At 43.0% G+C, this 23,995-nt stretch overlaps 1 protein-coding gene and 1 non-coding gene across 3 annotated transcripts in view; both read left to right on the plus strand.

The window, feature by feature from the left end:
* Nucleotides 1-8,787, plus strand: part of Tmem209 (transmembrane protein 209) — a 41,110-nt gene extending 32,323 nt beyond the window's left edge. For both annotated transcript variants that reach the window (XM_003475194.5, XM_013158416.3), the window contains exons 12-15: nt 859-973; nt 1,061-1,158; nt 3,005-3,078; nt 7,541-8,787. In XM_003475194.5, coding sequence (XP_003475242.2) covers nt 859-973; nt 1,061-1,158; nt 3,005-3,078; nt 7,541-7,595 — 342 coding nt within the window. In that variant the 3' untranslated portion in view covers nt 7,596-8,787. The remainder of the gene's footprint in view (nt 1-858; nt 974-1,060; nt 1,159-3,004; nt 3,079-7,540) is intronic.
* Nucleotides 8,788-14,297: 5,510 nt separating this feature from the next.
* LOC111758437 (small nucleolar RNA SNORA11) lies at nt 14,298-14,424 on the plus strand. Its single transcript, XR_002792612.1, has one exon. It is a non-coding gene; the product is annotated as a small nucleolar RNA SNORA11 (small nucleolar RNA).
* Nucleotides 14,425-23,995: the final 9,571 nt, after the last annotated feature.

A 23,995-nucleotide genomic window follows, 5' to 3' on the forward strand; every position in this document is an offset into this window, starting at 1 on the left:
GCCTCCACCCCTGTATCTCCTTCTGTTACACACAGATAATTGGTTACTTTATAGGCTGACATATTACATATTTTTACATATAGAAAGTAAACTTTCCTATCAAAATATAGAATGATTTAGCAGGTGTGGTGGTGCATACCTGTTAGCTTGAGAGGCTGAAGCAGAAGGATCACAAGTTTGAGGCCAGCATAGGCAATTAAAAAGATCTGAGGACGTAGCTAGTAATAGAGTGCTTGCTTAGCATGTGTAAAGTCATGGGCTCAGTTCCCAGTAAGCAAAAAAAGATGGATAAAAGCATGGATGGATGGACAGGTAGGTAGGTTTGATGGCAGATAACTTTTTCAGTTAAATTTTGAGTTAACTATTTGAACTAGGCCTGACTTCAGCTATTAAACCCAGTGAATTCCTTTACAGTTTGAGAGGTAAAGATTATATTTGTGAGTACTTTCGCACAACTAATAATTTTAATTAGGGTCAGGGATTTACCAAAAAAATAATAATTTTGATTAAAAAGATTTAATAAGTTATATCATGTACAGATACAAATTACCTATAAGGAATGTGATCATTCTGTGTACCTAAAATGTATCAATAAATTTAATTCTTGCATTGTGATTTTCTCACTTCAGTACTGGGGATGGAACCCAGGTCTTACACAGCCTAGACAAGCATTCTGCCACTTCTCCAGCCCCGAATTAGGGGATTTTTATCTTTCATTCCATAAATGTTATCTTAAATAGCTACTTAAGGATTTTTATTGCTCCCTTTTTAGGAAAAAAATGTTATAATTGTAATCTTTGTAAATGTTTGAAGCGTTGCATCTTAGCTAACTTAGCCCAACTATTTTCTCCCCTTCAGATAATTATGCATGTGTTTTGTACCTACCTCGATTCCAGATTACCTCCACACCCTAAGTATCCTGATGGAAAAACATTTACATCTCAGCATTTTGTTCAGACACCAAATAAGCCAGGTATAAACTTCTGAAAGAACATGTTGAGTTTTTCACATGCAGTCTCCCAGTGATTTCATTTTTTAATGTAAAATATCTTTTTTATAGATGTTACAAATGAGAATGTTTTCTGCATTTATCAGAGTGCTATCAACCCCCCACATTATGAACTCATCTACCAGCGCCATGTGTACAATCTTCCAAAGGTATTTTCTATACATAGAAATTGCTGCTTGGATGGATGACTTACTTTGATACTGTTTTTAAAATTAGACTCTCTTATTTGTAGAAAAAATATTAAGCTTTTCAAATTAGGTGAAATGTCTTTCATTATTTTATTATTCTTTTCTTTTCGCTATAAAAGTAATGTTTTCACTTGCAAAAGTATAAAGAAAAAAGCCAGATGTGGTAGCTCACACTTGTAATACTATTATGCCAGGAGGCTGAGCCAGGAGGATCACAAGTTCCAGCCCCATCTGAAGATGCTGTCTTAAAATAAAAAGTAAAATTTTAAAAATAAATAAAGGGCTAGGGATATAGCTCAGTGCAGAACCCTGACATCAGTGTCCAGTACAGCCAGAAACCCAAAAGAATGTGAAGAAAAATCACTTATTCAGAGACAGCTGTGATTAACATTTGGATGTAATTTTACCTTTTAGAAAATTTAATTTTGATCTTTTTTTTTTTGTAGGTTGAAATTACTTATATATTCCTACACACTGCTTTTAAAAATTAGTGCTATAATGTTTAAAGCAGCACAGTTTAAAATAGCTAACTCTTAGAAGTTAATTGGTAAAATTTGAAAATGTAAGTCAGCTTTTTTTTTTGGTACCAGGGATTGAACTCACAACTTTTTGCCTACCAAGCAGGCACTTAAGCCACTGAGCTAAATCCCCAGCCCTAAGTTAGCATTTTTATAGACCAATAATTACATATAATAGTTAGATTTTAGAGCTAGCAGTTGATACCTAGGAGATCCTTATAAGATAAAATATATTTAACATGTTTATTTTGAAGAATATCTAAAAGCTCTTTTATCCTAACACTCTTATTGATGTGTTAGTTTTGTGGAAAGAGCTGTTTGTTTTGGTTTGGTTTGGTTTTGGGCATACTAGAGATTGAACCTATAGCCTTCTCACTGAGGTATAGCCCCATACCCCACACTTTTAATTTTTTCTATTTTGAAAAAGGGTGTACTCAGTTGCCTAGGCTGGACCCAAAACTTGTGACCCTCCTGCCTCAGACACCAGTTCCAGGTGTGTGGCACCATGTCTGGCTGAAATACAGCATTATTTGTGTGTAGTGCACAGGGCCACCAACTTCAGAATAGGTCTTGTTTTGTTTTGTTTTGTTTTTTGTCTTTTTCCTTTTTATCGGTACCGGGGATTGAACTCATGACTGCCTGCTTGCAAGGCAGGCGCATATGCTGCTGAGCTAAATCCTCAGCCCCCAGAATAGGTCTTACTGGATGCTTTTCCCAGTTGTGAAACCTACTCAGTGTGTTAGCTTTCTTTTTATGTTTTAGGTTTTGACTTTAAAGTCTTGAGCCAGGGGTGGTGGCACAAAACTGTGACCCTAGCACTCAGGAGACAGGCAAAAGATAGCGAGTTCAAGATCAATCTGGGCTGCATAGTGGTACCCTATCTGAAAAAAAAAACAAAATTAAAGATAGGGAAAAAAGAGAAAAAAGAAAATAAGAAAGAAACAGTGCACCCCTCAGCAGTCTAGAGAAGATGCCTTCCTTTGCTGCCATAGCATCTCACACCTGTCGCAAGATTCCACGTGCTCTGTTGGAACCCTTAATTTACTATCTGCCTTTTCTATTTGATGATAAATTTTTTGATTACATGGATCCTTTCTTTCTTATTTGCTCCATTGTTCTTACTTCCTAGCCCAAAGGATAGGTACTTTGTTTAATAAATAAGTGTGTGAAAATCTGAGTTGTGTGGCAATCTGCGTATGGGATGCGAATTGTTTAGAACTGCATTTACCTACCTGGTTGAATCTTTTCACTTTAGTTTAAGTCTTGTCTTTTTTTTGTCTTGGTTCTAGGGCAGAAATAATATGTTTCATACATTATTAATGTTCCTCTACATCATAAAGACAAAAGAGTCAGGAATGCTTGGGTAAGTATGCTTTAAAAGTATGTTTTTAAAGCATGATGGGTGGCACACACTTGTAATCCCAGCACTTGGGAGGCTGAGACAGGAGGATTATTGCAAGTTCTAGACCAGGCTGAGCTGCAAAGTAAATGCAAGGCCAGCCCAAACTGCATAGAGAGACCTTGTTACAAAAAGATCAGGAAAAAAAAATAATGTATATATTAACAAACATAGTGGTGCACACCTATCCTAGCACTCACAAGGCAAAGGAAGGAGGACCCATCAAATTCAGGCCCTCTTGGGTTGTACAGTGAGTCAAGGTTATAGCAAGACCTTGTCTCAAAAAATTAAAAACACACACAAGTACTTTCTGTTGTTCTGTCTGTGTTAAGATTCTATAAAAGGTAGCATCACATAACAAAAGATTTGTGGACTGAACCCTGGATTTCGCTTTTAGTACTACCTCAGCTCTGTCATGAGTGGGCTCTTCTGTTTTAGGCAAGTTCTTTATTTCCTCAGAACCTCCCTTTCCTTACTGATAAAAAGCAGTTGGACCACATCACTGAGAGATAAAAAACAGGCCAGGCATGGTAGGCACACCCGTAATTCCCAGCATTTGAGAGGCTGAGGCAAGATGATCATTTAAGAGTTCGAAGACAACCTGGGCCACATAGTGAGTTCAGTGGCAGCCTAAACTATATAGGGAGACCTTTCCCAAAAAGCAGGTTCTTGCCACTTGAAAGTTAAAACTTTAAATCTCTTTTTTCCTGAGCTATTCCATTTCAAAGTATTCTAAAAATTTGTTTATACTTTTGGAGAGAAAGGTACCCATCCCAAAATGCTAAAATGAAAAATAGTCTGTTAAAATTACTTACATACTTAGTAACAGAACTCACATAAATAGTTCAAACTTTCAGCATTGTGATTTTGATAATGTAGAATTTTAGAGCATCAAATAATACTTGAATTAAGCAGATCTGTGGTTAAGCCAGGGAAATCTGGTAGTACATGATCCATGAGCCTGGAGACCTTTGCTCTGGGTCCAGCTCTGCATACAAAGCACTTAAGGTTAACAGAATGTAGGGAAGGGCTCAGATCAGAGAGCATCTGTAGTCATTTCTGCTTTATGCACATCTCTCTGTTAAAAGGTTTTGGGGGTTTGAGGGGTTTTGTTTGTTGGTTGGTTGGGTTTTGTTTTGTTTTTTGACACAAGGCCTCACAGTGTAGTTCAGGCTAGCCTCACACTCACAGTGTTTCTCAGCCTTCTGAGTGCTAGGTTTACAGGAATGGGCTACCACCCTGGGCATCTTATTCATAATTTAGAGGTAGTCCAGAATTACATTGGCCACTGCAGTTATTGAGCACCTGGAACATGGATAAAATGGAAATGCCTGCAATATAAAATATATATCCAATTTCACAGACACAATATTAAAAGAAGCAAAGTATTTTCTTAATAATTTTGTATATTAGACACATAAATACTATTTGGATATATCAGGTTAAATATAGTCTTAAAATTAATTTCATCTGTTTCTTCTTTAAATGTCTTCAGAAAATTCAATATTATGTATGTGATTTGCATTTGAGGCCCGCATCATATTATGTTTCTATTGGACAGCACTGTTCTAGAGAAAGAAAAGCTCCTCACCTTAAATATATTAGATATAAAAGGTGTAAAACAGGCCAGATATAGTGGTGCATGCCTATAATCCTACTACTTGGGAAGCTGAAGCAGGATTGCCACAATTCAAGACCAGCCTGGAAAAAAAAAGACCAACCTGAACTACATAGCAAGACCCTGTGTCACCTCCTCCACCTGCCCAAAAGTGTCAGACAGAAATTGATAAACATTTATCAGCCACTTTTACCATACATACTTTTCATATAAGAAGATCAAGTAGAAGAGTCACTTTTGTGAGCCATTTAAACTAACAAACATAGTTTCTTTGTGCATTTTTAATTACAAAAATAATATGTGTTTGTTTTTTTCTACTTTTTTTTTTTTTAATCGGTATTGGGGATGGAACTCATGACCACACACTTGCAAGGCAAGCGCTTATGCCACTGAACTAAATCCCCAGCCCCAATAACATGTGTTTGGTAGAGAAATATTTAAGCTGTAAAACAGGTTAAAACATAGAAAGTGAAGATACCACTCTGCTCGTTCTCGTTCTGTTCACATTTCATAAGGTGTACAGGCTTAACAGTGCTGGATTTATATCTCCAGACCACTTTCTGAGAAAATCTATTGTGTTTTTCTTTGCTTAAAAATGTATTATTCCCAAATTTAGTACTCTGAGACCAGATTTTTAATCTCACAGTAGATTATGGCATTTTTCCATGTCAGTAAATACATTTTTCTAGTTTCTAAGAACAGTTATAATCATGTCCAAACATATATATTAGATGTATAATATAGAATTTGCTATATTACTAATATTATATAAATACTTTATGATTATTCTTAATATATTTTAAAGAACTATTTTGTGTGGTTTTGGTGGGATTTGTTTTGGTTTTTGGTTTTTTTTGAGACAAGGTCTCACTGTTCGGGTGGACCTTAAACTCATTGTGTGGCCCAGGCAGGTCTGTTTTTAGCCACATAAATCTACCCGTCATCATGGTTGCAGGTCTAACATGTTGAGTAGACCATACAAAGACACCTTATCAGTCTTCTTTCTCAGGTGCTCCAGACCCAAAATAGACTTCCTGCCTTTCCTTCCTGCCTAAGCCAAAGGCAATTCAGTCCTAGATAAAATAACACTCTTGCTCCACTGTCTCCAGCTAGTTTAGCACCACCCCATAAGAGTAAATAGAAACAGCCCCCAGCCCTTTGTCTAGCAAGAGAGCCTCTGCATCCCTCGCAGCCTCTCCCATGCTCTCTCATTAAAGGCCTCTTCCTCCTATTTTGTCTCCTTCTTATCGCTATCATTTTCTCTGCACTGCCTCAGACTGAGTGCTAAAAAATAACTAGTAATAAATAGAGGGGCTGGGGATTCAGCTCAGTGGCATAAGTGCCTGCCTAGCAAGTGCAAGGTCATGAATTCAATCTCTGGTACCAAAAAAAAAAAATAATAATCACAGATCAAAGCCTCTTGTTTAGACAAGCCAAAGCTAAAAACATTTTTCCTATCAAATTAAGATTAATGATTTGCATTATTGGTAATGGTGTGAAGAAATGGGAAAACACTGACCGAAATTACCTGCTTTGAACTTTTTTTTTTTTTTTTGGTACCAGGGCTCAAACACGCAACTTTGCATTTGCCAAGCAGGCGCTTACACTGCTGAACTAAACACTCAGCCCCTGAAGCATTTTTTATAACAGCTGTGTTTTTAATTTTTATCAAAACTAATAATATCATAACTTTAAAAGTCATTTAGGACAAAAAGGTTCATGATAGGAGTAGTTCCAGGCCTATAACCCTAAACCTACTTCTCTTTCCCAAAGACAACTGCTTAAAACATTTTTAGCTATTCCTTCTGTTATGATCATCATAGTTCCAATAATCCAGGTATGCAGATCTTTTTGGATTCTTCAGTGTGAGACATATGCTGGTTGATTCCTTGTTTTGTGAGTGACTTTATCTCTTGTAGCCCTCTGTCTCTCAAACAGTTCTGTTACACTCTGACACAGTACATTGATCTTTTTGTTACGTGCATTATGTTTGGTTTAACATTTTTATACACATATGCAAACTCATTAAAGCATACCTAGTAGTGAATTCCTAATTCAAGTCAAGCAGGTCAGTTCTCTAAGAGGCCTTGAGTCTCTTTATCCTCCATTTTGATGGTTTTCTTGAGGTGGTGTAGGTTTGTGAAATAAGATCTTGCTATATAGTTCAGACTGGCCTTGAATTCACTATATAGCCCTGGCTGGCCTCAAACTCACTGTAATTCTCCCTCTGGCCATTTTTAAAATTTAAATGATATTCTAATATTACTAATATTATTTCATTAGTTCTGTTATCTGTTATGATAGTAAAAAGTTTATTTTCAACATTCCATAAATCCATTTATTCCAAACCTGAATTTTAAGCAGTTAAAAAGTAGTTGCTGGAGTACAAACTAAATTTACCTCAGTGGCATAAGCGCCTACCTGGCAAGCACAAGGTCATGAGTTTGATCCCCAGTACCAAAAAAAACTAAGAAAGTAATTACTATTACCACTATTCACCTGATAAACCATGTATAACATAATTTCTTGCATAACTGCATTAATTCACTATTAGGAATTAGGAATTCACTATTTGGTGTGCTTAGGTAATTTGCATATGTGTATAAAAAGATGTTAAACCAAACATAATGCACGTAACAAAAAGATCAACGTACTGTGTCAGAGTGTAACAGAACTGTTTGAGAGACAGAGGCCTACAAGTGATCAATTAAACATATATTTCTTATAAAGATTCTTGTTTTCATTATTAGAAAAAGACCTTAAATAGTTGGCAAGCAATTTTACTAAAACTGTTTTTTCTCTTTATAGGAGAGTTAATCTTGGTCTATCTGGTGTGAATATTTTATGGATTTTTGGCGAATAGTGATCATTTCATTCCAAACACTTGAAGTTTTATTGAAGCGGAAGAAGTTGAACCTAAGGATCTCTTAGCCACTGCCCCTTCTGAAATAAGCAGCATATGTGTGTGAGATTTGATAAAAAAAAATTAGCTAGTATAACATTTTCTTGTGAAAATATGTCCTATGTCTTCCATTCCAAACAGTATTTCTGTTTGGACATGTTAGTTGATACAAAAATCACAAAGGTCTGGACTTATTTAAAAAATGCAAATGTTGCAGGACCGCTTAGTTAAATAAATGGAGTACCTGTTTTTCATTATAACCCCCAAATAAGCATTATCCATCTGATTCTTCTACTCACAAATGGTTTTTAGTCATGTTATTTAGTAGTATAAATACTTAAAATGAAAGAAACTGTGCTGATTTTATCTCTGTAATCCCCCAGGGTTCTATAGATCAGTCTAGACCCTGTATTCAAAGAAATGAAATCAGTTTCTAAATAATGTATTCATTACTCCAGGTATATATTTTAAAGATTATTGAAAGAGGCTTGATAGTATTAGCATTTTAAAATGTCAACGCTTGAATTAAATTGAGTTGGCAGAATTAACCGAGTTTTAGTTAAGAGTGTGTGGACGTCAAGAACACTGCCCCACCTTTGGTTTTAGCAGCTCTGCTTCACTGTTCTGTAATATTGTGTTATTTTTAGGGTTCTCTTTATGATGCTATTGATGTCCTCTCCATTTAAAAGTTTTCAGACACAGTATTTTCAAAATACTTGAGAGTGAAAAGATACCAAGCTATGAGAAGCAGCAGTTGCATTGCCTGTATTTTATGGATGAAATGTTACAGAGATTGCTTCATCACATTCATATAAATTTGGAAATGGCTAAACCTCGTGTCTTTTCAAGTACTGTATATGCATTCCTTTTGTATAGTTTGTAAATTTTTCAAATTTTCAAAAAGTTCTTGTATTTTAAAAGTTGATGTCAAAAAGAAGGCTTTTAATTGCTTTTGCAATGTTAAAACTGTTTGCTGTGACAGTGTTTTAAAAGCGTATTGCTGAAGTAGGCTAAATATAGGGTCATATTAACAATGCCTGTAGGGGCTGGGGATTTAGCTCAGCAGCATAAGCGCCTGCTTGTAACCGTGTGGTCGTGAGTTCGATCCCTGGTACCAATAAAAATACAAAAAAAAAAAAAAATGGCTGCTAAACTGTAGTAATATATTCTTTACTAAAAATGTTAAGAATAATTTTGATGTTACATAAAGACAAAGGTCTTTTTCTTTATAGGTTTAAGATAGCTTTTAGACTCAAAGATTTTTTTTTTCCAGTGCTGGGGATCCAACCCAGGATTTGTATATGTTAAACAAGCAGTGTACTAAGCCTTTCTCCATACTGTGTTTGATTTTGTTTCTTAAATGATTGTCAAAAAAATAGGGATATAGGGGCTGGGGGTTTAGCTCAGCGGCATAAGCGCCTGCCTTGTAAGCAGGCAGTCGTGAGTTCGATCCCTGGTACCGATGAAAAGGAAAAAGACAAAAAAAAAAAAAAAAATAGGGATACATAGTTTAAAAAAAAAAAAGAGGTCTTATGTACATGTTAAGTGAGTATGGTTTGCTAAATAGCTTTCCCATATTAACTTCAAAAATATTTGAGCTGATGTGTACTTAAATATAAGTCCCTCCCAGACACCTAAGCACCATCTTGAAGGCTGATTGAACCCAGGGCCTCTGCATTGAGCTACAGCTCCATCGTGTGTGTGTGTGTGTGTGTGTGTGTGTGTGTGCGCGCGCGCGCGCGCACATGCATCAAGGTCTTGCGGTGTCACTAAGTTGTCCAGGCCAGGCTCACAGTTGCCATCCTTCTGCCTCCACATCTTAGACTGCTAGGATTACAGGCATGTGCACCATGCCCAATAATTAAAAAACAAAACAAAACAAAAAACTTTGGTGAATTACTTTGACTACAACATTCAGAAAAATAATGCACTCCAGATACAGCAGTTATTTTTTTTTTCTTCTGTTGGGGATCAAACTGTGGTTTTATCCCTAGTGAACACATACTTTATTACTGACCAGTACCCTCAGCAGGAAGGTTTTTTAACTTTTTATTAGAATAAATCAATATCAACTAACATCACTGGCCAGATGTCATCTCTAGGATATGTCACAAGTTTTCTTGTGATTACTTGACTCCTTGAATCCACTAAGCTAGAGTGTTTTCTGTGTCATTTTATCATTGTCTTCCTATGTCAATATCAACCTTAAACAAAATTTGTTCTCAGGGCAAACTAATTTATAATTTAGTTCCTACTGACACATCAAAGTGCTATGATACCTGGGTTTCTCTGTCTAAGTGTTTTAATGGCGAGAACATGCAGCTGTATAACTAGCTTCATAAGGTGAACCCTGCTCCCATGGACGTCCCTTCACGGGCCACTGTGGTCAGCTCTTTCCCTGTATGTGCTTCCCTCCATGGCTGCACTCGGTGATTTCCTTTTCCCACGGTGCTGAGTTCATCAGCGAGTGCCACATTCTCATGAGCCCTGTGTTCCTTTCCTGACCAGCAACTTCCTACTCCTGGAACTGAGTCACATCCACCCAGACCGGCCCCCACTTCTACTTTCCTCCCTCTGATCATCATCCTACCAGTTCCCAACCTGGGAACTCTGGTGTCTTTGATTCCTTGAGCTCCCTGGGTCCCCAGTCCAATCAGACAGCAAACCTCAACCATTGCTTCTTAACAATGACTCTTGCAACTGTCCCTTTTCCCTTTCGGCCACCACTGTGCTCATTTACACCCTTATCAACTTGCACAGGACTCCTGCAACAGCCTAATTAATCTCAGAGGCTCCTAATTGTTGCCATGCTTCCAGATTTTCCAATTCATCCTGCACATTCTCTTCAAATTTATCTTCCTGAAACACCTGTTTGATCATTTCACTTTCCCTGATAAATTCTGCAGCCTGACATTTAAAGCCCTCCACAATCTGGCCCCAACTTGGCTTGGCCTTCAGTACCTGATCCTAGACGCTGGCCAGCACAGACTGCTGGCTGTTGGGTTCTCTGTGCTCCCCACCATGTGTTTTCACCTCTCAGGGGAGGCCCTTTCCAGTGCTGTGGCTCTGCTGTCCTGAGACTCACTCTGATTGAGCCTGCTGTTTGGACCTGGTCCTGACCATGCCAGCTGGCAGGCGTTCTCCCCAAGGGTGATGAGATCTGTGCTCTTCTTGGCACTCAGCAGCCATGCGGATGGATTTGGAAATGACTTTTAGTCTAACAGTGGGCATAAAGTCTTCTATCGTGTTCACCCAAGAACTGAGTTACTAGTCTTAGCTAGAAGTTCTGCTGTTCAGGAATATAGTACCTGCTAATCACTGAAGCTACTTTTTAGGGAAGGCTGCATTTTCTCAGCATATGGGAAACAATCCAGGCCCCAAACTGTGCAGAGGAAAACAATAGCTGATTGCACATGCTTCAGGGGGCTCCTTAGTGACCGGAGGGTGAGGCCACTAGACATTTTTCCAGGTACCACAGGGATCCCTGGCAAGACCAACTCCTGCCCCTAGACTAGGTTGCAGCAGATGTCTTCATGCATAATGAGGCGCTGGCAGGAGGACTTCTGGCAGCAATCCAGGTGGGGCCATCCACTCACCTAGAAAAGTGGGGGGTCTGCACTACACAGGACTATTTCTTGGGCCCCAGCACCATAGCCAAAGTCACTGGGTATGTCAGCAGTTTCTGCAGGTCTGCAGGATGGTTAGGCATCAGCTCTGAGCCACATCTCACACAATCCCTGCACAGTCATCATAATCCTGTTTGCACATTGACTAAAGTGCACTGACCTGGAATGATGTGGGCGGGAAGGTTGTGGACTCCAGAGGATGGCATTTCCGAAAGCATTAGGAAAAGGCCCAATGCAGCAGGATGGCATGGCACAGGTCACCACCAAGGACAGCAGTGAGTGACAGTATTTTTCCACAGCTCACAATCCCAGACACTGCCAGGCATTGTGTACATCTGTAATCCCAGCTCCACTCTGGGAAACTGAGGCAGGGGGATCCACAAGGTTGAGCCCAGCATGGGTGACTTAGTGAGATCCTCTCAAAAACTACAAAGGGCTGGAGATGCAACTCAGTGCACAGGTCCTAGCACCACCACCCCCAAAATCGCCCCCTGCCCCCAAACCAAAGTGAATATTCCAGTCATTCTAGCTAGAAGAGCCACTGGCTTGGATGGGCTCCATCCCTAATGGGCAGGGCAATTAATCTTTCCCATGTGGATTTGACTATTAGGTAACTCTTCACACCTCAGAGATAATTGAGAAGCTAAGAGTGAAAATAATGAATGATAGTGCCTTTAATGGAGAAAATGGCTTTTAAAGGTCTGTTTTAATCAATGTAGAGCTAGGCAGTAGCCTCGGCATCGGAAAGCAATGCTTATTTTTGGGTTGTGCTGGGACGCATGTAACTCTTCATGGCCCTGTTAAGTCACATCCACCTTCCAGCCCAGCCACTGTACCACCCCCAACACCTGGTCAGTCCTCAGTTCTGGACAGTGTTGGCCTTGTGTCCCATACACACCCTCATTCCTTTCCCACTTCTAAACTGTCAGGAAAAAATAACAAATGAATCAGAGTGTTTCCCTTAGCTGCATCCTGTAGGAAGAAGATCTGCTCTGCTGGGCACCAAACTCGTTTTCTCAGGAGCATCCAGTAGGCATGGCTAGCACCTGTCGTGTAGCGTATCAGGTTGCTCTGTGATGCTTTTGCCCCAGAATGCAGGCACCAGTTTATTGAGCTCCAGCTGCAAAGCAAGACTGCTGTGTCTCTTTTAAGGAGAGGGAAACCATCTACAGGGAGCCTGGGCCCGAGGGGTCCCCTGCCTGAGAGACAGACCCACAGAATGAAGTCTGCCCTGAAGCCGGCAGCCCTAGAACCTGCTGGCTTGAGGTATTATACACAGCTTCCATCTCAGGGTAGCTGGCCAGCCCTAAAAATAAGCCAAGGATGACACTCTGCCTCCAGTTGAATGTTCCACATGAGTTCTTTAACCTTTTCTTTTTTAGTGCTGTCTTGGAAATTCCTCGAGTTAAGGAATTAAAGTAGTGACCAAGACCACATAGACCAAGCAGCTTGGATCATACTTGAGAAACCCACATTCTACAATATGGTAGACACTAGACATTATCTGTGTTGTAACCAGAGAAATGATCTTCCCTTTAAACTGTTTGCTGCACCTACATAAATCTCTTGTCTCTCCTCACACCTGCATTTCCCACTCACCCATCCCAGTAGTTTCTGTTACAGATCTGCATGTGTCCCCGATGTCCCCTCCTTTCATTTTGTGGTTCAGGTTGGCCTGGAACTCACAGTGATCCTCCTGCCTGTCTCCCAAGTGCTGGGATGACAGGCATGTGCCACCACACTCAGCTGGGGTCCTCATACGCCCTGTGTTGGTGGCACAGTAGCTGGGTACTGCTAAAACAAATGCCTGAACAAAACTTTGGGTCTCTCCTGCAGCAGCTCAGTTAAGACTTTGGTTCTAGGAGTGCCTAAGACAAGTACTGTGAGATGCTTGGTAAATATTTGCCGAGATAACTGGGTTAAGTAAACAAGGGTCACTTGAAAAGCAGCTCCTTGCTTTCCATGGGCTGGAATTTGTGGTGAATGTGCCTTCCCTGCAGATCATGAGAGCTTTCTGGCTTGTGGGTAGAGGGTGGCAGAGAAGGAAAGAAGCAAGGAGCTGGCAGCTGACTCTAAACTGATACAAAGGAAGAGCAGCGAGCCCCATGTAAGCTCCACGCCCTGTCCAACAGGCTCTGAGAAAACTGCTTTGCAGCCCCAGCACTTCGGGAGACTGAGGCAAGAGAGCCACAATTTCAAGTCCCACCAGGGCAACTCAGTGAGATCCTATCTCAAAACACTTTTAAAAAGGATAGGGATGTAGGTCAGTGTGATCAATCCCTAGTCCTGCAAAGACAGAGGAGGGGGGAGAAAAAGAAAACAGAGCAGGGAGAAGGAAGGAATGAAGGATGGGAGGGAGGAAAGAGGTGAGGAACGAAGGAAGGAAGGAAGGAAGAGACAAATAAAAAAAAAGATTTATGGCCACGGGGAAGGAAGAGCCACGCAGTCTCACTGCCTGAGGTCCTCAGCAGGATGCAAAGCCAGGCCTCTCAGACTTGCTGAGCTGCACTGGGGCGCATGCCATGGGAGGCTACAGCACTTCTTCCTGCCCACCCCCCAGGGGACTGTCCCCATCACTGCATTGGTCCCACAGGGCATACATATATTGGTGTGGCTAGATTTGGAGAACATAATTACCATAATGTACAGCGCCAAAAAATTAATAAGCTTAGACTCATAGCTTCCAGGAATAATTCAACAGAAAAGAGAAGTTATGCCTAAAGCTATTTGTTATGTGCATTTGTTCATTATCTGTCCATCTAGCTAATAAATATTGACTGAAGCACTTTGCTAGGGGCTAGGAATACAAAAAAGATAGACTTCTTCCTTTAGATAATTTGCAGTGTATAACCACTATCAACAAAACCCATGTCCAGTATAAAATGGCTTTAAAAATTACAGCACCCCAATTGTGAAATGCGACGTTGAAATCTATGAGATGCCAGTAGACTTTTGTTCTGACCTCTCTTTAAAAGTCCTCCAACTTGGAAAAGGCTGTGCAGGATGAGCGGGGAAATGCTGGGTAGAAGTGAAAACAAGGGGGTGCTCAGAGCAGATGGCCTGAAGAATGGCTTCTCTGTTTACAACACACCCAACAGGAATCTAGGGTCACTGACAAGGGGTACAAAACGTGTGACCTCCCTGTAAGCAAATGTCCTACACATGTACTCCATAATCATCGACATGGCTTCTGGATGGTACCAATGGGATAAGACTTAGTAATGGGAAAAAGCTATTGCATTTAGTGGCCGAGGTGGACATTTTGAGCCTGTCCAGTGTATCCATGGATGATCTGTTAGTAGCGCTAGAAGCAAAAGCCTTGACTTTTTTCAATAAATTTTTAAAAATAAGTGAAAAAGAATCAAAGTTTTGGGTCCACTGTAATTACAATTACATAAAAATATGCATGCTGATCTAATACTTGTATCCAGAAAAGAAAATCCAAATGTGAACCCACTTGTTGGAGTGGGAATATGAATGATTGTTTTCAATTTTTTTGAAGAACCTTTCAATGTCATATATTTTTTAATGTAAAAATTAGGAGGAAAGGAGTGTAAATAAAAGTTCATACTTCAAAGAAAGAGAAAACTACAGAGTGAGAAATTGATGGGAGACTCTCCCTTAGTCTAGCGGTTTAAAAAGGTGCTGGATGCCTGGGCAGCTGAGGCAGAAGGATCACAAGTTTAAGCCCTGCATGGGGAATTTAGCAACTTAGTAAGATCTTATTTCAAAATACAAAGTAAAAAAGCACTGGGGAAGTAGCTTAATGTGAAGGCCCTCGTTTCAATCCCTAGTACAATAAAAAAAAAAAAAAAAAAAAAGGAGGAAAAGGAAGAGGAGGAGAAGGGCACAGAAGGAGGGGACAAGGAAAAGGCCAGGCATGATGCATGTGCTTATAATCCCAACAACCTGGAAAGCTGAGAGGCAGGAGGATCAATATCTCAGAATTAAAAAGGGCTAATATTTAACTCATTTCAAAGACCCTGGGTTCTCAGGACCTGAGCATGTGAGGCAAGCACTGAGCCACTGTTCCAGCCCTTTTTATTTTCAGTTTTGATCTAAGTTGCCCACACTGGCTCGATCTGCATCTGTCTCCTGAGTAACGGGTTACAGGCTTACACAAGTGCACTTAACCTAGAATGCTGACTCTTAATGAGGCTGAAAGCATCTTGAAAGGCTAGAATATTAGTATCATTTGGGAGAACAGGAAGGATAAGATCTTGGTGTCTCCATTAGCAGACTTGTTCTAAAACAGACATTTTACTTTGATAGTGTGAGACAAAGGAATTCTGGGAATAAACTGTATGCTTATGACCATACAGAAACATGCAAGGCTGTGGAACTAGCTGGATTCCTTTTGCTTTATAAAGCTTTTCCTCTACAGGAAAAATCTGACTTTATAGCTTGTTTTTAGTCACTGTTCTTCTGAGGTGGTTTTGTTTTGTTTTGTTTTTGTATATGGTAGAACCTGAGTGTGACACAAGCCTTTTTTCCCCAACTATAAGGATTAAGCTCTGTTGCAATCTTTATTCATTCATTGAAGGATTTCCAAGTGTATCTCCTGTTTTTTTTTTTTTTCACTAACATTTGGGTGTATTATTTTACAAATGATGAGATTTCAGGATGGGAATTGAGTGCTTTTTTTTAAGGTTTTCTTATTTTAAAAAATCATAATTGGTTAAAAATTTAAAAACCACCATAGTGTTACTATGGCTTAGTGAACTTACTCTGCTTTGTAGAGAACAAAGTTTAACCTGGAGTTTTGAAATGTTTCCCCATGATTTTCATGTGTTATTTTAAAGTTGTATTTTGCTTTGGTATAGCCAAATATTCGGGGTTTTTTGTTTTTTTGTTTTTTTGTTTTTTGTTTTTTTTTTTTTGTGGTACTGGGGATCGAACTCATGACCTCATGCTTGCCAGACAGGTGCTTATGCCACTGAACTAAAACCCAGCCCCAATTCAGTTTATTTTTCATAGTTCCTGAATTTTTCAGAAAAATCAGAATAGATTTGCCTCCCATCAAAGGAAAGCGAGCTTGAATGGTGGCAGACACTTCCATGTATGTCATGTTGGCCAGCATTTCATCATGCAGACCCATAGCTTTAAGGGAGTCTGGCCAGAGCCATGTCTGGCTAATAATCCCAGTGCAATAGCAGAGACGGGTATCAGACCAACAGCCTGCCACCAGGAAAGAGGTCCTGATGTGTTCCTGAGCCTGGGCTGGGCCTGACTCCAGGAACAGTGACTGCTGTGGAGGTAGACTCATCAGTCCTTCCTTAACTAGCTCACTGTCTCCTTTCTGTAGGAACTGGCAATAAGGAACTATCCAGCACTTCTGTAATCCTGAAGTCATAATCCTTTAGAGAAAAGCCCTGGAGATCAGCAGTTGGACTCTCTCATTATACAGAAGGCTCCAGAGCCCAGGAGGCCCTGGGGCACCCGAGCCCTGCTCGAAGCTGACATCAGAGGCATCTCTGCCAGAAGATGGCCCACTTCTCCTTTTTCTCCCCATCAGGCCAACCCCATGGTGCTGGGTCACCACGCTTATGGGACACTGCAGAACCTACTCTTGCCTACTTGGGTTAAACTATTGTAGTTTCCAGTCAAAGCGACAAGGCTGCCCTGTTGTTCTCTTCCTTGAGGGGAAATCAGGAGAGTTCTGGCCGTGGCTTAAGAGGAGACAGCTTGACCACTCACTTCCCAGATGTCTCCCAGCTAGGCATGCTGGCGTGATCAGAGAGAGCTCTTAAAGACACAGCCGCCTACCAGGTGTAGGGCTGTCCTGAGCCATGGACCTGCATGGAGGTGGAGGCTGCATGGCAGGCTGAGAGGGCAGGCGAGGGGTTGCTGGAGCAGAGGCAGCAGCAAGGACAGATGAATGTGCTGCAGGGAAGCTGTCAGATGAATATGCTTTTCTCCAGGGGCTGCAGGCTGTGTGGGAAGCCAGGGAGGAGGGGGAGCAATTGGCAGACAGCGAGTCATGCAGCCTGTTCCCGGGCAGGCCCTCCTGAGTCTAATTCCATGCCAGGCCACAGAGTAGGGCCCGAAAGAGGGCCAGGGCTCCCCAAGGGTCCCTCTAGGATAGGCCAGGAGCCTGATTTCCACAGCCACCTACCTGGCTCTGCCTCTGGGTCTTGCTGCCCTCTGTGGCTACTGAGCAGCCCCACTAAGCAAGGCGAAAGGCTCCTGCCATACAGACCTGTCCACACACTGAGTCCTCTGGCCTTCGGGCAGCTCCCTGCAGGGATAGCACCTTTTTCCAGCTCACCTAAGGAGCGTGACTCATGGCAGCCCAGGCCAGAGAAGCCCCAGAGCAACCATGGCTACATCGACACAGCTGTCCCTGCTTCTCTAGTGACCTCCAGACTGATGATTCCCCCTCTTTCCATGACATGGGGAGTTACAGGCAAAAGAAACCAGATAGTTTTCTTAACTTTTATTAGTACAGTACATGTTTGCAGTGCATTCCCTGTGTGGAGTTGGTCATCTTAATACTCTTCTCATCCCCATCCATCTCTTGATTTCCTTCCCCTTTGAGAAAGACCTTCCTATTATCTACCTTTTTTTTTTTTAATTTTTTAAAATCTTTTCCTTTTTATCAGTACCGGGGACCAAACTCACGACTGCCTGCTTCCAAGGCAGGCACTTATGCTGCTGAGCTAAACCTCCAGCCCCCTATTATCTACCTTTTATTTTTGCTTTTATTTATACTTTGGGTTTCTCATATAAGAATAACCATGTGATATTTAAACTTCTGTGTGTGGGTGGTTTTTTTTTTTTTATTTAACATGGTCTCCAGGTGAATCCATTTTCCTACAAATGCCTTGTTTATCCTTCTTTATGGCGGTTATAACCCATTGTGTATAAATACAAAATTTTCTGTATCTATTCATCTGTTGATAGACATATAAGCTGTTTCCAAGATTTAGCTATTATGAGTTCTGCTGCTATAAACATGGGTATGTATGCATCACTGTAATATGTTGTCTTTAACCCTTTCAGGAAGATACTGTACCTTGATACTGTACTGTGGGGAATAGCTAGGTCAAGTGGAATTTCTAATTTTAGTTTTTTAATCTCCATACTGATTTCCACACTAATTTTACTAGTTTACATTTCTACCACAATGATGTGGGGGGTTCCTCTTTCCTGGCAGCTTCACCAGATGGTTTTTATCCCCCATGGTTGGGCTCAGGAGCTGCTAGCAGTTTGCAGGTCCCCTCATTCTGAACTCTTGATCCATTATTTGTTTTTGTTTTGTTTTGAGATAGGGTCTCACCTGAGTTGCCAGGCTGCACTTGAATTTGAGATTCTTCTGCCTTAACCTCTTAGAATGCTGGGATTAAAGGCATGTGCCACTCCACCGGATTCAACCCATTTTTCAGAGCTGACTGCTCCTCTCTGTCCTGTCCCCATGCCACCCACCTCAGCATCCCACTGAGTTCTGGTCCAGCGGCCCTGGAAGGGATAGGGTGGACCAGTCCACACCTTCGTCCACTGTCACAGCAACCTGTCAGTGTGAGTACATAGCTTGGTTAGGTGTCGCAGGACAGTTCAACATGTAGCAGGCACAGACAAGCTGCCACCAGTCACACCCAAAGGTTCTTCAGAGACTTGGGGGCCAGAGCTGCTTTTGAGTTCTTACTTTGTCCCTGTGCCATTGAGCCCAGGCCAGACACTCCACTAGGGTAATCCCCACAAGAATTCTCTCAGGGATTTATGCCTAAAACTTCCTTACATCTCACATGGCCACTTGTATTCCTTCTAGAAGCCCCCCTTTTGTATTGCTGACTGTAAGAAAGCCAATTAATTATTTCAGGCACCACAATCACATGAATACAATGATTAATCTGATAATCCTTTTTATGAAATTACCTCTGAGATGCTAACTTATCATCTTTGAAAATTCACTGTGGCAAATTACTCTTAAAAATTACCATCTTCTGACTCTGTAAATCTTAATACCCCCCCCCCATACACACACCATCAAGCAACAAACACTGTCCTGAGTTTATCAGGTAGGTCAATCAGGAAAGAGGTGGGCAAATGGGAAATTTCAGGGGACTCCCCTGTAAGTGGGGCTTGGGCTGAAAGAACTGTTAGAACCTGTTGTTGCGGGTAGGACACAGAGGGGACAGTCACTGCCTCATGAAGCACACAGAGCCCCCGGGAGCTGACCTCAGGGCTCGCTGCGAGATGGGTCAGCATGGCTCTGAAGGGAGGTCTTTTCCCTCCTTGCATCTCCATCAGAGCCCAGAGACCTGCTTCACTGCCACAACACCTGGCAATCCCCAAAAGTCTTCAGCACAGGCCAGGGGAAGGGTGCACACCTGAGCTACCATTTAACACCCTGCTATATCTAACAGGCAAGGTACTGGACCATAGGATGGCTTTACAGATACGGCCACCTAGAAGGATTAAAGCCTGGCTGGGGCTAGCAAGCCTAAAGCAGCAGCAGTAGTCACTTGTATTCCTCTTGTGAAAGCTAGTGTCTTTTTTACTTATTTATTTTTGGGGTAACCACGACACATTCTCATGTGACTTACCAGCATAGTGTTACATCTATTTGCAGCCAGTCTTAAAGGTGGCAGTGCAAGGTCTCGTATGTTTGAAAATCTGGGAAAGGACACAGCCTACTGAGCTGTGGCTCCACATATGCATCCAGCAGCGTGTACTGAGCACCTACTATATGCCAGGCTCTGGAGAGTAAGAGAACACAGAACAAGGCCGGGACTGCTGTCCTCACGCACTTCCATTCTGATAGACAATCAGCAAGATGAGCACATCAGGAGAGAACGAGCAGTGCTAATGTGTGTAGGGATTATAAAATTTAAAAGAAAAGAAAATTTAAAGTCAAGGAAGGCTGGGTGGCCTCATAGTGACACTCACCCTCGTTTGGCCTCACTGACTTGAGAGGACAATGAATAAAGAACAAAAGGTGAAGGACGGGGCCAGGTGGACATAGGAGGCCCACACGGCAGAGGGAGGCACTGGTGCCAGGGCCCAAGCCGTCACTGGGCCTGGGTTTAGCCCACTTTTGTGGTTGTCCCTTGGCTAAATTGCCTCAGAAGAGTTTTCTGGAAAAAGCCTGTCAGGCCTGGGCTTGGGGGCCTCCAAGAGCTCTGGTACCCACTTTCTGCTCCCTGGGTTTATAGCCCTATTTTTAGTAGGACTCCAGCCGCAGGCCTGCCTCCTACTCCGGTGCCCACCCCAGGTTCCAGAACCACCCCACCCGGTGCACCGCCTGACACCTTCTTCCCCATGGCTTTCCAGCCTTTTCATCCCCAGGAAGTCATACGCAGCGGACAGCTGCATCCACCGCTCTGTGTTGCCATGGAAACAGGCCTCTTTTTTTTTTTTTTTTTTTTTTTTTTTTTTGTCTTCCTCCTCGCTCTGTTTACCTTGGTCAGGGACTGCGGCAGAAACCAGCCTGTCACAGAAGGAAAGGTGGGCGGGGGCAAGCAGTAGGGAGGGAGCCTGCCCCAAACCAGATCATTCCGGTTCTGTGTGACCCCCCCAAACCCCCCAGCTCTAGGCGCTGCTGAGGCACCTAGTGGGGCTGCGGAGGGAGGAGCAGGAGCCAGGAGGACATGCACCAGCACAGTCAGTGGAGAGTGTCCAAGCCTGTATACCGTCTCTGTGGACTGGAATAGGTCTCAGGTCCCGCAGCCAGGAAAGCTAGGATAGAGGGCAGCGTCACACTGGGACACCTTCTAGGGTGTTACTCCCAGAGTACTGGACAGCTGCTGTGATCCTTAGGTGCCATTACACCGCAAGCCCTGTGCAGGCCGGAGTGAGGGACCCGAGCTCCCTCCTAGCCCACAGAGGCTTCCCCGTGCCTGCACCACTGCTGTGTCCGGTAACAATGGGTCCTGCGGTGGTCCACAGGGTGTTTCAGTGCAGCCCTTAGCTTAACGCATTCCACGGCGCTTAGGCTGTGAACCCAGCGTTCAATCAGCTGTCTGCAAGCTGCGCACTGCCCTCCATCCTCGCTACCCACACCTCTTCCCGAGGTCCTGCCGGGTCCCCTCAGAAGGCACCAGAAGCCAGGTGTTGTCCCTGGAAATGGGTGCAGCCCACTTTCTCGCCCCGTTCCCTGCCCTCCCCCCATGCACACTAGCCTAGTTCTTAGAGGCTCCTGGTTGCTCGCCTCTTCCTCAGTTGCTGGGTCTGACCCTTTTGCATTTCCCTATGGAAACTTCAAAGCAAGGTCGGGGCTGGAGATATAGCTCAGCGGCATAAGCGCCTGCCTTGCAAGCAGGCAGTCCTAAGTTCGATTCCCGGTACCGATAAAAAGGAAAAAGACCCCCCCACCCCCCGCAAAAAAAGCGCTGGACAGTTACCAGGTGCTTACATAGCAGGGCCCCAAGACCCGCTAGGGGGCGGCAGAGAAGCCACTCGGGACACCTTTGGCCATTAGCAGGAGCACCTGGCCATCTTCTGCTCCCCAGCGACGTGGTCAGTGGTCAGTGGCCAGCGCCTGCTTCCACCACAGCCTCCCCACCTAGCCCGGGGCTTCACCGCACACCCAATCCCCACCCCTTCACCCAAATCCAGGTTCTCGTCTTTAGGGGTCCATGACAGGTCAACAGGGGCAGCGGGCATGAGAGCTCTTTCAAGCGAGATAGAACGCTGGCTGGGCACCTTCCTCCAGGCTTGGAGGGTCTGGAAACTCCCTTTGCAAAGCACTTACCTTGACTGGCCTTGGCCTATCATCTGTGAAATCGGGCTAAATCTCCAGGCCTAGGTTCCAGTACAGGTTTGCTGAGGAGAATATGCAGGTGAAAATGTTGGGTTACATGGCAGGCTGACAGGACAGAGGCTGGGCTCTCGGCGATGGGGTTTCAGGTCAGAGGGAAAGCCAGCAATCTAGTCTTAGGCTCCCTAGCGTGCAGGCAGCTCTGAGCAGCTCCCATGCCTGTGGTCCTTGGGGACCACAGCTGTGGGCTGTTCAGGGTGAGCGCAGGCAGATGCTGATACCTGAGCCATGGCTGAGCATGGCTGTCTCAGGTGAAGTTCTGGTAATAGCAGCCCGGATACACCAGGTGCCTGGATGGCCTGGGTGCACTATGCTGGGGTTATTTATTTATTTAGGTACTGGGGATTGAACTCATGACCTTGTGCTTGCCAGTCTGGTGTTTGTGCTTCTGAGCTAAATCCCTGGCTCCATTCTGCTAGCGTTTAAAGTCAATGTGTGCACCCTTAGAGGGGCTGTGAAGATTTTGGGTATACCCTTGTGCTTTCTTAGCCCCAAAAGTCAGGCAGCTTTAGGTGGAAGTTTCGGAAAGGATAAAATGACCAGTCTGTCCCTTCTGAGGATTAATACCAGCAACTCTCTCCTCATGGCCATTTGCAGTACTGCTGTAAAGCTCCTGGCCTGCAGTGGGGTCCCAAAATGTGGCCAGAGCTCTTAGGTATCTCTGGTCTTTCCCCCACACGAGTGCTGGGCTTCCTTCCTGTAGGGCTGCTGAGCTCCTGCAGAGGAGCTTGGAGAAGCAGCTCGCTTGGCAGATCTGGGTCCATGTAGGGTGAGCAGAGATGGGGGTTCTGCTTGTGCACTCAGAAGCCTCCTCCTCCTTCCAGGCTGTGGAGTATATGAAAGAAAAACTTCTCCCTAAAATATGTTCTTGCTTGATTTTTACAGTGAAAAGGTTGGCAAGGAATAGGCTTTGGACAACAGGATAAAACCACACTTAAAAGTTGATAGCTGGTATTTAAAAAAAAAATTCTTGCCTTCCATTTTTTCCTGTCACTACCTTCTAGGACTCAAAGATTCCTAAATGCCAGTCTGGCTGCATCTGAATCAATGAGGAACTTCACTAATACTCTCCCCAGCCTTTGAATCAACCAACACTTTACAACCACTTAGAGAACAGCAAATTTATTTTATGGTGCTCGGATGAACTCAGGGCCTCACACATGCTAGGCAAGTGCTCTAAAAACGCTTTTCTGCCAGCCCAGGATGGGATTATCATAGACTGAGTCGAGAGTAGAGTTCTGTTCTCCCAACCCTCGGGTCATCTTCCAGAACTGCGCTAATAGGCGGCCACTAGCCACATAAGGTTATTTACATTTAAGAAATTAAAATTAGGTCAGTTTCACAATTCAGTTCCTAAGACACGCTGGCGCCTACTGAAGTGGTCAGTGGGATAGTGGCTGCAACAATACAGATACAGGCCACTCCCATCAGGGCAGAAAGCTCTGCTGGTTTAGGATCCTGGCCTTGCATCTTTACTAGCAACCTCTGAGTTACATTTTGTCTACATTTTGACAAAACAGAACTTTATAAATGTAACACGAAGAACACTACCACCTAAACTACTGAAACTAACCTATACTTTAGAAGAGGTGAGAGAAATAAACCAAAGGAAGGATAATATGTGTCAGCTATTAACCCTCTGCAAGATGGACTGACACTGTTTCTCTTTGTCCTTACAGACTTACACTGTAGTATCTAAAGCTGTCCTTGACTGTCATCCAATGGAAACACTAAAAAGTAAGGCCCATGTGCAATTCTGGAAGAGAGACCTTAGAAGTGAGCAGACCTGGAGTTCACTTCCTACTCTGGGGAGGTGTAAGCTGTGAGGGAAGTCAGACGGGAATTGGCACAAAGGGCAAGTTTTGGAGAGGAAAGCACCTGAGAGACCAAGGTCAGTGCTAGGAATTATGCTGTCATCCCTGAAGGACCCCTGGACAGGGCTGAGCTCCCACAGGGCCTTTTCTCTTGGATCACAA

Source organism: Cavia porcellus, unplaced genomic scaffold (assembly GCF_034190915.1).
Source record: "Cavia porcellus strain 051 isolate PalLab524CR breed Dunkin Hartley unplaced genomic scaffold, mCavPor4.1 scaffold_2, whole genome shotgun sequence".
Taxonomy (NCBI): Eukaryota; Metazoa; Chordata; class Mammalia; order Rodentia; family Caviidae; genus Cavia; species Cavia porcellus.